Source organism: Canis aureus, chromosome 26 (genome assembly GCF_053574225.1).
Source record: "Canis aureus isolate CA01 chromosome 26, VMU_Caureus_v.1.0, whole genome shotgun sequence".
Lineage (NCBI taxonomy): Eukaryota > Metazoa > Chordata > Mammalia > Carnivora > Canidae > Canis > Canis aureus.
In genome coordinates, this window is record NC_135636.1 from 42,522,823 (window position 1) to 42,537,779 (window position 14,957).

General features: G+C 61.8%; 1 protein-coding gene across 8 annotated transcripts in view; it reads right to left on the bottom strand.

Annotated features, from left to right (window-relative positions):
- The window catches only part of RIPOR3 (RIPOR family member 3), a 75,662-nt gene that overhangs the window by 14,039 nt on the left and 46,666 nt on the right, over positions 1 to 14,957 (bottom strand). For 6 of the 8 annotated variants that reach the window (XM_077873562.1, XM_077873563.1, XM_077873561.1 and 3 more), the window contains 10 exons: positions 8,663 to 8,809; positions 5,752 to 5,830; positions 3,848 to 3,871; positions 3,485 to 3,541; positions 2,736 to 2,885; positions 2,543 to 2,606; positions 2,203 to 2,246; positions 1,933 to 2,058; positions 1,707 to 1,852; positions 123 to 252 (listed from right to left, as the gene is read on the bottom strand). In XM_077873562.1, the coding sequence (XP_077729688.1) occupies positions 123 to 252; positions 1,707 to 1,852; positions 1,933 to 2,058; positions 2,203 to 2,246; positions 2,543 to 2,606; positions 2,736 to 2,885; positions 3,485 to 3,541; positions 3,848 to 3,871; positions 5,752 to 5,830; positions 8,663 to 8,809 (967 nt within the window). Of the gene's footprint in view, positions 1 to 122; positions 253 to 1,706; positions 1,853 to 1,932; positions 2,059 to 2,202; positions 2,247 to 2,542; positions 2,607 to 2,735; positions 2,886 to 3,484; positions 3,542 to 3,847; positions 3,872 to 5,751; positions 5,831 to 8,662; positions 8,810 to 12,139; positions 12,796 to 14,957 lie in introns of those variants that run through there. The other 2 variants (XM_077873568.1, XM_077873567.1) reach the window with 2 other exon arrangements.

Sequence of the window (14,957 nt, forward strand, 5' to 3'; positions counted from 1 at the left end):
AGCTTGCTACCCCCAGAAGCACCAGGCGCTCAGCCCAGCCCCGCGTGCTGGCCCCCAGGGAGCTGCCCCAGCCGCAATTCCGGGGTGACCACGGCATCCCCATCCTGGGGAGGCTCACTCACCAGGTAATACCTCTCTCGGAAGCTGGGGGTACTTGGGGGTGTCCAGTTGTACAAGGAGCCCTTCCTGCTGCCCATGGAGAACTTGCCCGTGGGGCTGGGTGACATCAGGAAGCTCTCAGTATCAAACGGGCTGGAGGACAGAAGAGAAGGCCAGGGTGTCCTCAGTGCCCAGGGGGGACACAAGCACAGACCAGGCCTGGGGGACTTATTAGAGGGAATGGAGGCTTGGTGGGGTCATGGGGGGTCATGGGCACAGCCTGGGGACTCCAGGTGCCCATTCTCAACCCCCTTGGGAACATCTCACGCTCCCACCACCCCGAGGACCCTTAGCCAGGTGGCGAGGGGCAGCCATGGGCCACCACGCATGTGAGTGGTGCCTCTATAGTGGTCCCCTCGGAAGCTCAGCAGAGGCACCGTGGACTCTCAGTGCTGCCATTTTCTGGGTAAACGATGTCACCATCCCTCTCATCTTCATCTGTAAAAGGGGAACTATTATCTCTTAAAGGACCTCCGTCAGCCCAAGTCACAGGTAAGGCTGGGAATCGCTGAGCCTGCCCTGGGAGCCAGGAGGGCCAGGTAACCTGCCCGCCTCATGGAAACCTGGGCACACAGGCCTGGCTCTTGCTGCGTGGGGCCCAGACGCTGCAGGCCCCTCGCAAGGAGCCTTCCCTGGCCACCCAGGGCAGCTGCGGGCTAGCAGGATGCTGGCATCCTTGGGTTCGACTGGCCTCCAGTTGGATGGCACTGGGCTGCCCACCACCCTATAGACTTGAGGGGCCTCCTGGGAAGGACGTGCACTCAGCCCCCACTAGACTAGATGAAGACACCGAGCCTGGGGGTGCCCCCTTGCCCCAATCTACCCAGCTCACTGGGAAGAAAGCACCATCTAGTGACCCCAGGCTCGGATGCCCACCCCAGGAAGGAGACCAGAGAGACTGGCCCCAACCGGTCAGAGCCAGTGCCAGAACAGAGGAAGCAGGCCTCCATCCCTTAGCTCCTGGGGCACCTGCCTTGGGTAATAAACTGAAGAGAATTCTCTTGAAACACTAGGAAGAGAGCCCTACGTCCAAGACACCAAGCCTGGGGGTCACTGAACGGCCCAAGAAGATGATGAGACAGCTGCCCCGGACCAGCTCTCCCCCTTGCCCCCTGCAGTGCCTGATGGAGAGCCCCACCCTGTACAGGGGTTGTGTTCATGAGTGTCCCCATCCATGGGGCCTGTGGTCCAGGGGCTAAGTGCTCAGCCTGTGCCTGCTGGAATGAGGTGGTGGGAGCAGCCCTCCTGGGGAGCAGAGCGGCTCCTCCATGGAACCAGGCCGGGAGGCCCTGGAAGGGGTCCTGGCCAGCACGGGTTTTTCAGTTGTAAGAAGGGAGTTAAAACTGAGAAGGGAGTGGGAAGAGGGTTGGGCAGGGGCTACAAAGAAGAGTCTGGGCTCCAGCCTGTCTGGGGGCGGGCGGAGGGCAGGGGCGCCCACTCGTGGGTGCTAGGGTGTGGCCCGGCCAGCAGGGGGAGCCAGCGAGGCCCCACCTCGGCTCCGGGAGTCCCCGTGGGTTTGGGGCTGGCCTTGGGGAGGGCCCACTCACTTCCACAGCACCTCCAGCTGCAGCTTGATGGTACCCAGCTCTGTGATGTCCACCACGACCACCTGCGGCCTGGTCGTGAAGAAGTCAGTGATGTCGCAGGTTACCGTGCCCACTGCCAGTGAACTCAGGCCCCTCAGCTCCGTCACCTGGGGGGCGGGGGGGTAGTTGCAGATGGTGTCCAGCCGAGCCCCTGGGCGCCCTGGCCCCGTCCCCAGGCCCCACCCACCTTGATCTCGAAGTTCTCGTGCAGCGTGGGGATGAAGGCCTTCTCCTCCTCCTCCCAGGTCTGGCTGTCATCCGACTCGATCCGGCCCTTGAGCTTCCAGCGCTGGCGGCCCAGGCGCATGAGCACCTGCGGGCGCGGCCAAGAAGGGGTGCCCGGTAGGTCCCCGCCCCCTGAGCCACCTGCCGGGGCCCTCCCTGCCGGCCAGGTGGGGGTGGGACCCTGGCTCTCGGTGCTCCCAGCCCCCCAGGCCCGAAGCGGAGGTGGCCCTACCTCGTACTGGTCTCCGGGACAGAGGCGCGCGTAGCCCACCAAGCCTGGAACACAGAGGGGGGCTGGTCTCCCCTGCGGCCGGGCCGCCCCGAGGACCACAGGCCCTCACTGGGGAGCCGCTGCCCAAGGGTGGGCATCAGCCTCAGGGAGGGATAAACCATCCCGAGGGACAGTGGGCGGGCCTGGGCCCTATGCCCACCTCGGGGACGGGGCTCGGCTCGGGCCACACGTCGCGTGAGTGGAAACCCAAAGTTGTGCGGGGAGCCCCGGATTCCGACCAGAAGCCCACCCTCGGCAGAAGCCCCGGGCCTGCTGCCGCACGCGCTCTCGGCCCTGTTACCTTTCATCCTGACGTGGAATTCCCCCAGGTGAACCTCCAGGGCCCCCTCGATGAGCCACATGTCCTGCAGAGAACCCCCAGCCCGGGGCCAGGTGAGGAGGGAGGAGGGGGCACGCAGGCCCCGCCAGCCCTGGGGTGAAGCAGGGGGTGCACACAGGGCTGCTCCCGGGGCGCCCACCGCCCGCCGCCCCACCTCGGTGCATTCCTGCAGGCTGCGGCCCAGCTCCTGCAGGCTCTCCCGGGAGGCGCGGCTGGGCGGGCAGGCGGAGAAGGCCCTCTGCATGTTGGAGGCCCCGTCCCGCAGGCGGCACTGGATGCAGTAGCCCTCGTAGAGCTCATCCACCTGCGGAGGCACCGGCTGCTGGCACCGGCCACGCCGAGGTGCGGGGCCCAGGCCTGCCTGTCCCCCCCGCCCCCCGGGAGAGGCCACGCGGCCCTGCTCCACGCTGCAGCCGTCCTGGGCGCCCTGCCCCGTGGAACATGAGCCTGGGGCCGGGACCACGTCGCCCACCCGCTCCGTATCCCCAGCACCTGGCAGCCGCCTGCACACAGCCAGTGCCCCCCTGGGCCAGGCCCCAGAGTGGATGCCTCACTCCCCCCCCAACCCTTGGACTGTAAAGGGGGGGTCTGTGCTATCCTATCCGCCACCCGGCTGCCGGGAGAATCCAGCGAGGACACGGAAGAGCTGCAGAGTGGAAAGCTTAAAGGACTTGCTGGGGGACCTTGGGCCCGTTCTTATCCCTCCCTGAGCCTCTACTGTCCTATCTCTGCAGTGGGGCTGTTAGACTCCGCCTTCTCGCCCTGTAAGGTGAAGCATGAGGTCTTCCCATCTAAGACCTCGGCCGAGCCCCTGCAGTCCCTGCTCCTCCTCGGCCTCTCCCCTGCTAACCCAGCCCCCCACCCCACCCCCCACTGCCCGTGACCTCCAGGAGGCAGGCTGACCTTGCTGATATGAAACTCCATCTTCCGGATGTGCCTTTCCACAGAGCGCGTTTGCTTCTCCCAGAGAAAGAGAAGGTGCTTTAGAAGAGCCTGGGCCACCCCCCAGCCCTCGCCCCCAGCCCCCTGCCCCAGGTCCTAACACACAGAACTAGGCTCAGAGCCAGGCCAGCCCCTCACCATCCTCGAGGATGGCTCATCGCTGAACCCATTTCCCCATTTGAAAAATGGGGAGGAAACTCAGGTATCCCTCTTGCAGGCTGGCCTGAGGGATGAAGTGTGACAACAACATTGGTCCCCTCATCGGGCAGGGCCCAGCCCGGGCCCACCTTGCTTACAGCCCAACAGACAGCAAGTCTTCCTCACCTTGTCCAGGTCGTAATAGAAAGCCTGTGGGGGAGAAAAGAGGGGAGGGGACGAGGTGTCAGAGCCCATGGTGCTCCTCCAACACCCGTGAGGCTGCATCCCAGGGACACCAGAACTCAAAGGACAGAAAGCCAGCAGCCACTCCCTCCTCGGCAGCCTGCCCGGTGGCCTGGGCCAGGCCGAGCGGGAAGAGTGATAAACACATGGGCCTGGGGCACCTGTCGGCCTGGCTCTGTTTCCCAGCTGTGTGTCCCAGGCCAGCTTCTCAACATCCCTGAGCCTCTATCTCCTCGTGTAAAATGGGGGTCCTTGTAGCACGTAGCACCTGCCCCATAGGGTTGCCGTGAAGAGTAAAGGACATGGCAAGCCCTCGACAAAAGGGGACCATTGGCAGTGTGACTGTTCAAGGGGCTGATTTCGGCCATGGCCAGAAGAATTGAGGGAGGGGGTGGTGAGGCAGCCAGCACCCCCACTCCAGAGGTTTCAGGCTTCAGGGCCTGGGGCGGCCAATATGAAGACCACATGGAGGGCAGCCCGGGTGGCTCAGCGGTTTAACGCCGCCTTTGGCCCAGGGTGTGATCCTGGAGACCCGGGATCGAGTCCCATCTCAGGCTCCCTGCATGGAGCCTGCTTCTCCCTCTGCCTTTGTCTCTGCCCTCCCACCCCCATGAATAAATAAATAAAATCTTAAAAAAAAAAGAAAACCCACATGGAAGGGTGCCTGGGTGGCTCAGTCCCGGGGTCCTGGGATCGATCCCACATTGGGCTCCCTGCTCCACAGAAAGCCTGTTTCTCCCTCTCCTGCCTGCTGCTCCTGCTTGTGCTCTCTCTGTCTCTCTCTGACAAATGAGTAAAATCAAAAAAAAGGAAGGAAGGAAGCAAGGAAGGACAAATGAATGAGCCTACTGATTGGGCAGATCTTCGTATAAAGGCCAGTCACTACTTTCGGCCTTGGGGGCCGTGTGGTCTGTGCCACGTAGGCTGACGCAGCCGCACACAACAGGTCAGTGACGGGCGTGGCCACGTGCAGATAAACTTTATTTCCAAATAGGCCCTGGTTTGCCCACATAGCTTAAGGCACCCTGTGTGAGCCAGGAGGAATTTGTATGAGGTCAGAGATTCACTACTGAGCAAAAGCAAGAGCTGGGACAGGGGGTGAACTGAGGCTGCATTTTTAGAAGGCGATCGTTGGCCAAACTTTTCTTTTTTTTTTAAAGATTTTATTTATTTCTTTCTTCATGAGAGACACAGAGAGAGGCAGAGACACAGGCAGAGGGAGAAGCAGGCTCCATGCAGGGAGCCCGATGTGGGACTCCATCCCAGGACCCCAGGATCCCAGGACCTGCGGGTGCCTTCCCAGGTAGGCATTTCTGAGAAATTGTACTTGTGCACTTATGGAACTAAAACTCCACCCGAGCTATAAAGAAATAGAAAAGTTCTCAAGCCTTTGGAAGGAAAAGTAAGTGCACAGGAAGCCGAGAAGCAGCAGCGTCCAAGAGAGGCAGGACCCCATGTCCGTCAGCCCGTCCTGTGGCCCCAGCATGGTCACCCCTTCCCTCGCCTCACTGTGCACACCTATGAAATGGAAGCAGCTAGAATGTGGGAGCCTTTGGACACTTGCCTACCTTATAGTTACTTCTAGAGCCAGAGAATGGAGACTGTGAACTGCTGGACCGGACCCTGGTTGGGCGGGGATTGGGGGGGTGGGATCCTAACAGCCTGTGAGGTTAAATCCCTCAGGGGCCAAGTGAGGAGAGCTCATCACAAGATCAAGACAGTGCATTCCTGAGGCCTCTGAGCTCCGAGACTGATTGACACCCGCGCTGCAGGCAGGGGGTGAGGGAGGGCCCATTCTTCACCCACCAAGGCTGCTCCAGGGGGAGAGGGGCAGGGAGAGGTCTCACCAGCCTCGAATTCCTGCGGGTGTCCTTGTGGCGACCTGACAGGTAATCCAGCTCGGCCTGCTGGATGCACAGATACTCCCTAGGAAGAGAACGAGGGAGAGGAGTTTGCCAAGAACATGAAGAGGAACAGAAACAACCAGACAACCAGTATTCCGGAGCGGAGGCAGCCACAGCCACCAGGATGAACCGTTCCTGGCCAGCTGGGCAGTCGGGGGACAGCGCCATCCCACCCACCAGCCGCCTGGCCCCAGCTTGCTCAGCCTCCAGACCCCACACCCCGAGGCCCGTGTGCCCAGGGCTGTGCAAAACAGGAAATCGCTCCATCAATTCCCCAAAAAGCTGCACAAACAAGGTCTACAGTTATTATACCCATTTTAAGGATGGGCAAACTGACCCTCAAAATGAGCAAGAAACTCAGCCCCGAGTCACAGCAGGGAAGAGGCTGAAACCAGCCTCTGAAGCCAGGCAGTGGCCTCCGGAGGCCTCTGTCTTCATTCCGGCCCACGGGGAGTCAGCAAGAGCATGCCACCCTCCCCGACAAAGCCAGGCCATCCTGCCGTCTGCATGTGCAGGACCAAGGACTGAGAGGGGCTGGAAGACCCATTCTGGGAAGCACAGAGAAAGCTGGGTTCCTTCCCAGCTCAAGAGCCTTAGATGTGAAACCTGAGGTCTGGACTTGGGGGCTGGGGTGAGGCCGCACCCTGCCTCAGCATAGATTTACTGGGCCACCCCAGGAAGGTGACTCACCCTCTCCGGGCCCACTTCCACCACCATCTGCCAGGCCACTGCTGCCTTAGGGGTTGGGCTCCCCAGGAAGAAGGGGATGCTGTTGAGCCCAGACAAGTCCCAAATGTGCCTTGTCTGATTCCTTGAGGAATCACCAGAAGCTGCCCCGAGAGACAAGCCCCTTGAAGACAGGCTCCAGGCACACACTGGGCACCAGCGTGGGGCCCGCATCCTGGGCAGAGGGTGACGGACGCCCCCCCGGGGCTGGGAGTCAGGACCTGGCAAGGGGGGGATGTGACATTTACCCTGAGCCCGGGGTGAGGTGGGGGGACAGAGGGCAGGTCGGCCCTGGAGCCCCACTCCCTGCTTCCTGGCTGTGGGACCCTGGCCGAGATGCTTCCCCTCTTTGGGACTCAGTTTCCTCTCTTGAGGCTCGAAGGAGGCCCGGAGGCCCTCTGGCAGCATCCTCCAGGGATTCGAGGAGGACGCGGCGTGTGCAAAGCCCCCAACTAGCCGGAGCTGCCACTGTCATTAGTGAGGAACGAGAGAGCAGGGTCACGGGAGGAGGGGGACCAGCGTGCGACTCCCGAGGTGCGCGTGTGCGCTGCACGGGGACACGGGCGAGCGGCAGCCGCGGAGGCCCCCGCTGCCCAGCAGCCGCCCCGCGAGAGCCGGGCCTCGGGCCTGTGAAGGAAGATGGCACGTTCGGGGAGCCAGCGAGGACGGGGCGTGGAGACTAGAAGAGTCTAGAAAGGTTCAAGTTCAGAGAAAGGACCCGAATGGCCTCCCGAGGGTGATAGGGAGCCATGGGAGAGCCCTGAGCACAGCAGGGGCGGCGGGGCACACGGGGCGGCTGCTGGGAGAGGGGAAGCCCCCGGAACTGGGCGCCCGGGCTTGAGGAACACGGAGGGGCAGCCCCGACCTCCTCCATGAGCCTCAGGCTCGTGCCCCGACTCCCTCTGTCACCTCCACGAGGCTGGGCTCCCCTCGCTTCACCTCCACCCCTCCCTCAGTAAATCCTCAACGGCACCCTGAAACCCATCCCGTCCCCTGCTGTCATCTGCCGCGACCCTTGTTATTGTCTCGCCGGCCTCCCCACTTCAGCCCCACTGCAGCCCATGCTCCACGTGTAGCCGGAGGATCTTACAAAAACCAGACCCAGATCACGTCCTTCCCCCGGGTGGAAGCCTCCAGGGCTCCCAGCTCGGCTGGAGTGGATCCTCAGTGCTCACAAGGCCCCATATCATCTGGTCCCCATTGCCCCTCAGACCTCCTCACCCCTCCTTCCCTCTCTCAGCCCCCGCGCTGGCCAGCTCACTCTGTCCCTAATGATCTCATCATGCTCCTGCCCCAGGGCCTTTGCACGTGTGGCCTAGAATGTTCTCTTTCCATTGTCTGCTGGGCTCACTCCTTCACCCCTTCGGGTTTTTGCTCAAATATCACCTCCTTCGTGAGAACTTCTTTGAACCCCTTATTTAAAATCAGCCCCACGCTGATTTGATTCTTACCCTGATTTGTTTTCCTGCCCCGTATTCACCACCCTCCGACATGCTCTATACTTTGTTCATGGTGTGTGTGTCTCCCATCAGGAAGCTCCACGGGGGTCGGGATTTCCGTGCTGTGTCCACTCCCGCACCCCGTGCCTCGCACTTCATCAGCCCTCAACCGAAATGTGTGGAGTGGGAGACAGGCTTCCTGTTCCGGCCTCTGCCCGGCTAACCAGCCTAGCTCTCCTGCTCTCAAATCCAGCCACGCTGGCCTCCCACCCTGCTCCTGCCTCAGGGCCTTGGCCTGTGCTGTTCCCTTCGCCCGGGATGCTTCTCTCCCAGAGACCAGCAGACCATCCGGTCTCCTCGCTGGTGTCCCCAGCCACCCCGTGTCATAGGCCATCCGTGCACGGCCTCTCCGTCACCCTCCTTCACCGCGCCCAAGGCTGGTGGAAGTTCCGTTACCGATCGTGTCGCTCCCTCGTTGCTGCCCCCCACACACCCCAAGCTCCATGAGCCCAGGGCCCCCCCGCCCCCAGGACAGGCGTGTTGGCGAAGCAAATGAGCAGGAGCGAGCTCCATGTGTGGCCGACAGGACCTGCCCCCAGGACGGGCCGGGCGCCCTTCGGGGAGGACAGAGAGCACGAGCAGGCGCGACAGAGAAGGCACGTGTTGAGGGTGACAAACGGGGTCCTTACTTGAGGCCTCTCTTGAGAGCTTCGAAGATCTTCTTCACTTGCTGCGGCTTGGGGGCCGGGCAGACGGAGCCCTTCCGCAGCGTGCCGTACGTCCTGGAGGGTTTGGCAGGCATTCGAGACCTCGCGGAGTTCCCGTGGATGGACTTTCTGTGAGAGGGGACGCGGGTCAGAGCAGGGATCCGGACAGAGGCCCCCCCGGGGCAGGCCCCTCGGGACCGGTGGTCCAAGCCCCGGCTGTCAGGACGCCTGGCCGAGCCCCACCCCGTCGCCACCAAGCCGCGCGGTCTCGGGCAAGCTGCCAAGACTCTTGGGGCCTCAGTTTCCACATCTGCCCAGACGAGGGCTTGCATCTGAGGATTAAAAACGGATGAAGAAGAGCCTGACTGAGAAACGAACACAGTGAGAAATACACAGAAGCGGCCCAAATGCCAGTGCTTCCTGCTCCTGCTCGGTGTGCTCGTGCAGGCCAACAGCCCCAGAGACCCGATCTCGGGGTCAGGACCCACGCCGCTCCCTCTGGGAAGAGCACCTTGGTTTCCTCTGGGGCACCTCCCCAAGGTCATGTAGCAGGACGTGCTCTTTACATGTGTGGTTGGAGGGAGGTGGCCTGACATATCACCACACACACGCACCTGCACACACATGCACACCTGCACACACATACACAGGCCTTCTGAGGCAAACGTGTGTCCCGGGCCTGGGTTAGTCAACATACTTCCGTCCCCGGGCTCAGGGAGAGTCTTGGGACACAACCCTGCCAGTTTGGAGTTTGGCTCCACATTCACGGGCAGGAAAAGGGATCTCTCTTTTCTGGCATCGCTCTTTTGGGGAAACATACACCTGGAACTGCCAGCCGCTCCCAAGGAACCGATGCGGGGAGGAGCGGACGGAGGCAGACCAAATCCACACCATGATGGGTTCCTGGATCCAGCTATGCCTGAAGCTGGCCCTTCATTTGAGTGAAGCTGGCCCTTCATTTGAGTGAAATGACACTCAAACCAACATCTGGGTCAGTTTCTTAAAGGAGCTGCTAGCCTTTCTTCCCAACTTCCTCCCTGACCTCCTCTCAGGTGTGCTAAGGAGCCAGCTTCAGCCTTGCTCTGAGGTCCAGGGGGAGCAGGGGTGGGGGTGGGACAATGGTGGGGGGTGAGGAAAGAGAGAGGTGCAGGGGAGGGGGCAGGAGGAGCAGGAGAGAGAGAGGTGGGGGGAAGGGGAGAAGGAGAGAGATGGGGTGAGGGGGAAGGGGGAGGGGGGAAGGAGGGGAGGGGGTGAGAAGGAAAGAAGGAGGGGAGGGGGAGAGAGGGAAGGGGGTGAAGGGGAGCTTCAAAGACCTGGAGGATGACGAGGGAGCGTAATGATGATGCAAGGACAGAAGATGCTCTCAGTGTCTGTTGCTTCTCGCACCCACTAAGGGTTTTATATAAATATCGATTTTTAACCCTGTTGCAAGGTAGGGAAACTGAGGCTTGGATAAGTCACTTGCCCCCAGGTCATGCCGGTGGCAGAGCTGGGACCCAAACCCACACGTGGGCAGATTCCCAGCCGGGATGTGCAGCACCCATGTGGGAGCAGGACTCCCTCGGGGCCCTCAGCAGCATCTGGAGGACCTTGGCTCAGATCGCGGAGCCCTCCCCCGACCACAGCTTCCAGGTCACCAGGGCCGGGGCGGGGCGGGGGGGGGGGGGAGAGGCCTGAGAATCTGCATTTCTAATCGAACATGTTCCAAGGTGCTGCCAATCCCGCTGGTCCGAGGACCACACTTTGACGACCACCGTCTTAGGGGATTCACTCTTTCGGCTCCACCCCAGAGGACATCCTCCTCCTCCATCCACCCCCGGGATGCACCTCTCCCGGGAGGAAGAGGGGGTTTCGGTCTGCAAGCAGGACACGGCTCCGGCTCCCTCGGCAGGGCTGGGAGAAGCTGCCGGCGCCCCAGGAGGCCCAGCGGGCAGCCAGGCCGCAGACCCAGCCCAGCCAGACGCCGCCGCACGTTCCGCACTCAGACGCGCACACCTGCTGCGGAGCCGAGGGCAGCCGTCGGGGCCACCCCTCCAGCTGGGCTCCCGCCACAGGCCGCGCGGCCACACCACAAAGCAACACGCGGGAAATAGAGGTGTCAGGCCTGCCTGCGCGCTCGGACTCACAGCTGGCTCCCGGGGGATACTGAGGCAAGGAAGGACCTGGGAGGAGCGGGGGCCTCGCCCCGCCGGGAGCCTGTACGGTCTCATGAGACACAAGCTCCTGCTCAGCCACCCGGGTTCCAGTCCCAGCCCCGGAGGTCACAGGTCTTAACCCACTGGAGCCTCAGTTTCCTGATTTGTAAAAAGGGGGTAAGAAGAGCACCTACAGGGATCCCTGGGTGGCGCAGCGGTTTGGCGCCTGCCTTTGGCCCAGGGCGCGATCCTGGAGACCCGGGATCGAATCCCACATCGGGCTCCCGGTGCATGGAGCCTGCTTCTCCCTCTGCCTGTGTCTCTGCCTCTCTCTCTCTCTCTCTATCATAAATAAGTAAAAATTAAAAAAAAAAAAAAGAAGAGCACCTACAGGGCAGCCCCGGTGGCTCAGCGGTTTAGTGCTGCCTTCAGCCGGGGGCATGATCCTGGAGACCCAGGATCGAGTCCCGCATCGGCTCCCCGCATGGGGCCTGCTTCTCCCTCTGCCTGTGTCTCTGCCTCTCTCTCTCTCTCTCTCTCTCTCTCTTTCTCTCTGTCTCTAATAAATAAATAAAATATTTAAAAAAAAAAAGAAAAAGAAAGAAGAGCGCCTACCCCATGGTGCTGTCATGAGACAGCCATTCATTCAACAAATATCTGCTGAGCACGAACTGCACGCTGAACGCCATCTCGGCTACAGGAAAAACAGTGACCAAGACAGACCAGACCCGTGTCCCTGTGAGCCGCCAGGCCAGCTGGGGGAGGCCACGGGGCAGCCAGCACGGGCTCTGGAGCTGGATGCCAGGGTCTCTGCGGTAACCCCACTTAGAGCTGTGTGACCAGGAACCCCCCCGGGCCTCAGTTTTCTCATCCATAAAATGGGGATCCGAGAAAGTGTTGCTGCGGGCGAGTTGCCCGGCAAAGGGGTAAGTGCTATGGATGCATCAGAGCTAAATGAGGTAATAAGAGATACCAGCCAGCCCGCGGTGCCGGGGGTGGGGGGGGGGGGGGGGGTGGGGAGGGGGTGGAATAGACGGAGGATGATACGTTTGCCTGGGGCTGAACAGGGAAGGCGCCCCCGACCAGCACTGGGCACAAAGCCTGGTCCATCCGTGCTCATCCCCTAGTGCTCTTGCTGTTATTCATGTCTGTCAAGTCCTCCACGGGGCTGCGCTCCCTCCTCCCTCACCTGCCTGAGGCCACATCACCCACCTCTTGGAACAGGCCCCCCACAAAACTGGCAGGGCTGCAGCCCTCAGAGAGGCGGCTCTCAGGTGGGGGGGGGGGCAAGCCCCTCAGGTGGGGCTGCAGGAGCCCTGCTCACCTGCCAGCTCCCGGGGGTCCACAGTCCCCGGGGGGTGGGTGCCCCCGGCCGGGCCCCGCTTCCATCTACCCGGAGATCTCCTGGCGTCGCTGCCGCAACTGAGCCTGCCTCCCGGGGAGGCTCCGAGTCCAGTGCTCGGGTCTGAGGTCTAACAGGGCGGGCGTGGCGGCTGCTTGGAGGCTGGCGCGGCCCAGGAAGGCGACGCGTGCATCCTTGGGATGGCGAAATCAGGCTGCGTGTCCGGCCCAGTGACACAACTGCCAGGGGAGGGAGCGGCCTCCGGGGGCGGATGTTTTACCAGCTCTGGGAGGACTCAGTAAATATTAAACAGCCTCTGGCATGTCAGACCAGCTTCCAGATGGGCACGTGCACCCCGGGGCCCCCGGGACAGTCTCGCTGCCTGGTGTCGTCGGCCCGGCACGTGGTTGCTGCGGGCGCAGGATCTGCAGGCGGGCGGGGCTGGGAGTGGCCACGGGGCCATTACAGGACACGGTTCAGACGAGGACCCACTGCCCGCCACTGCACCCTTTCCTCCTGCGCCTGGCGGCATGGGTGGGGGTGGGGGGTGAGTAACACGCAGGGGGGCCGCGCGCAGGTCGGGCTTGCTCCGGGTGCCTCACGTGGGCTAGCCCGTCCTTCCACGTGTCTCCGAGGCGTCGCCCTCTCTACTGTCAAGGAAACGGGTTCGGTGGCTGCCCCTGGCCCCAGATCTGCGCCCCCGGCTGCTCCCCTGGCACAGGGCAGTGCGAGCACCGCCACCATGTCCTCTTTCTCCAGTCTCCTCTCCTTGAAAATCAGAGGCTACTGCTCCTTTTTCACCTCCGCATTTCCCAGCCACCCCAACCAACAGAGGGGCTCCCGCCGTGGCCAGGACAGGGCAGTGGCTCCTACTCGGGAGGCCGCCCTCCTGACCGCCTGGGGGGAAGTGGACCAGGCTGAGGAGTGGCAGGAAGGGGTTAAGAGCAGCCAATCCCATGAATCGGGGCAGATCTGGCCCTCTTCATCTCCCCATCTTATTATATATGGCTGTTAGATGTGGCCTTATTATGGCAATCATTCACACCTTAGTGTAAAATTTTCCCACCAGATAGATCACTTCCCCAAGTGGATTCTTTGATTAAGGACTGAAAAGCCACAGCCAGAGGCAAAGAGGTTTCAGGTGCCAGGACAGGGGAAGGGGTTGAGGACAAAGGGGGATCCGTGAGCCTCCATCTCCTGCTCTCCTGTCTGAGGTTATTTTTGCCTGCCCAGCCCCCACCACTGAGGGCCTTGGCAATGTGGCTGTGCTTCAGCCTGGTTGCATTACCTGAGAAATAAGGCCAGAAGGTGAGCTCTGAAACCCGATCTAGGCCGTCCAGCCACAGGGCCCAGGGTCCAGACTCCTGGGAGTCGGGCAGAGGCAGGAAGTTAAAAATAGATGTATTGCTTCCCTGTCCTCATGGGTAGCTTCTTCCTCACTGTGGACAAGGGGACGGGAGCGACCAGGGCCAGACGGTGGTCACTCAGGGACCTCAGAACCCGCCCAGGCTGGGAGCTCTTCTGAATTCCCTGAGCGGGGGATCCCCCAGGAGAAGGAGCCCCCAGGGGAGGTCCAGCCATCAGAGTCCTCTTTCTCGGATCAGGATGCAGACCTTGCAGGGCGTGATCTTGTCCTTGCTGATGGCCAGTGAGCCCTAGTGGAACAGGGTCTGATCCCCTCTGTCCTCTCCCCCCCGCCCCCCGCTGCCCAGAAATCCCTGGGGCAGCAGGAGGCCAGGGGCACACCTTGGGACACTATCTGGGCAGAGGTCCTGGCTGGGGCCTGCGGGAACGTTCCCGTGGATGCAGGAGGTCCAGAGGCCCCCAAAGGCCCGGCAGGGGGAGAGCTGTTGGCAGGACCGGGCACAGAATTCATGAGACCCAGCGCAAAAGAAAATGCAGGACCCCATTTTTCAAAACATGTTAAGAATTGCAAGATGGCAACAGCAGAGCATTACACCTGAGCCGGAATCCTTGAGCACACACATTGCACACTCATGCAGCTGGCCTTGGCTGCAGGGTCTGGGGAGGCCCCCCACCCTTCCCGGCTAGACCAGGGGAACAAAGTCCCCACATCACCACATGTGAATTAGAGAAGGGCACACACTGCGTGGACCGGACCCATGCCAGGGCACACAGCTCGGGAGGGTTACGTGGCTGGATGGTCCCCTTGGCTGGGTGACCCGCACAACTGTCCTTAGCAGCCCCAATTACAGACCCCGCAGGGTGGGAGCTCTGATGAAGCCCAGCAGAGGCAGCTGGGAAGTGGTTCCATCGAGGAACATCATCATTCCCTGGCCAGTTTACTTATTTAGCCCCTCTCAGCATCACTAATGGAGTGCCTACTGTATGCCTTCCTCACAGTGGCATCCACACTTTCTCCTCTTGGAGGCTGGGAGTCAGGGGGGATGGGGTGCTCACTCCCTCTGGGGCCTCGAACCTCATCCCCACCTCAGGACCTTTGCACTGGCTGCCCCCTCCACCTGGAAGACTTCCTCAGCCCCGCTGGCTGCCTGCTGTAAACAGGCAACTTCTCTCTGGCCTCAAACGTACCACTGCCTCACTGAGGGCCTCCTCTGAGACCCCTGCCGCCTCCCCCAGCCCCCTGTTTTAATTCCCTCACAGCACTTGCCGCCAGCTGAATCCATCTTGATTACGGTTGGCTTCTTGCTCGCTGCTCTGACAGGAGGGGTGGGGCCTGGGTCTGTCCCCAGAGCCTGGGGTGGGGCCTGGGCAGAGTAGATGCTCCATAAATATTTGTGGGATGAATTAGGGATTCCTATGGGTGCTTCCAACTGGG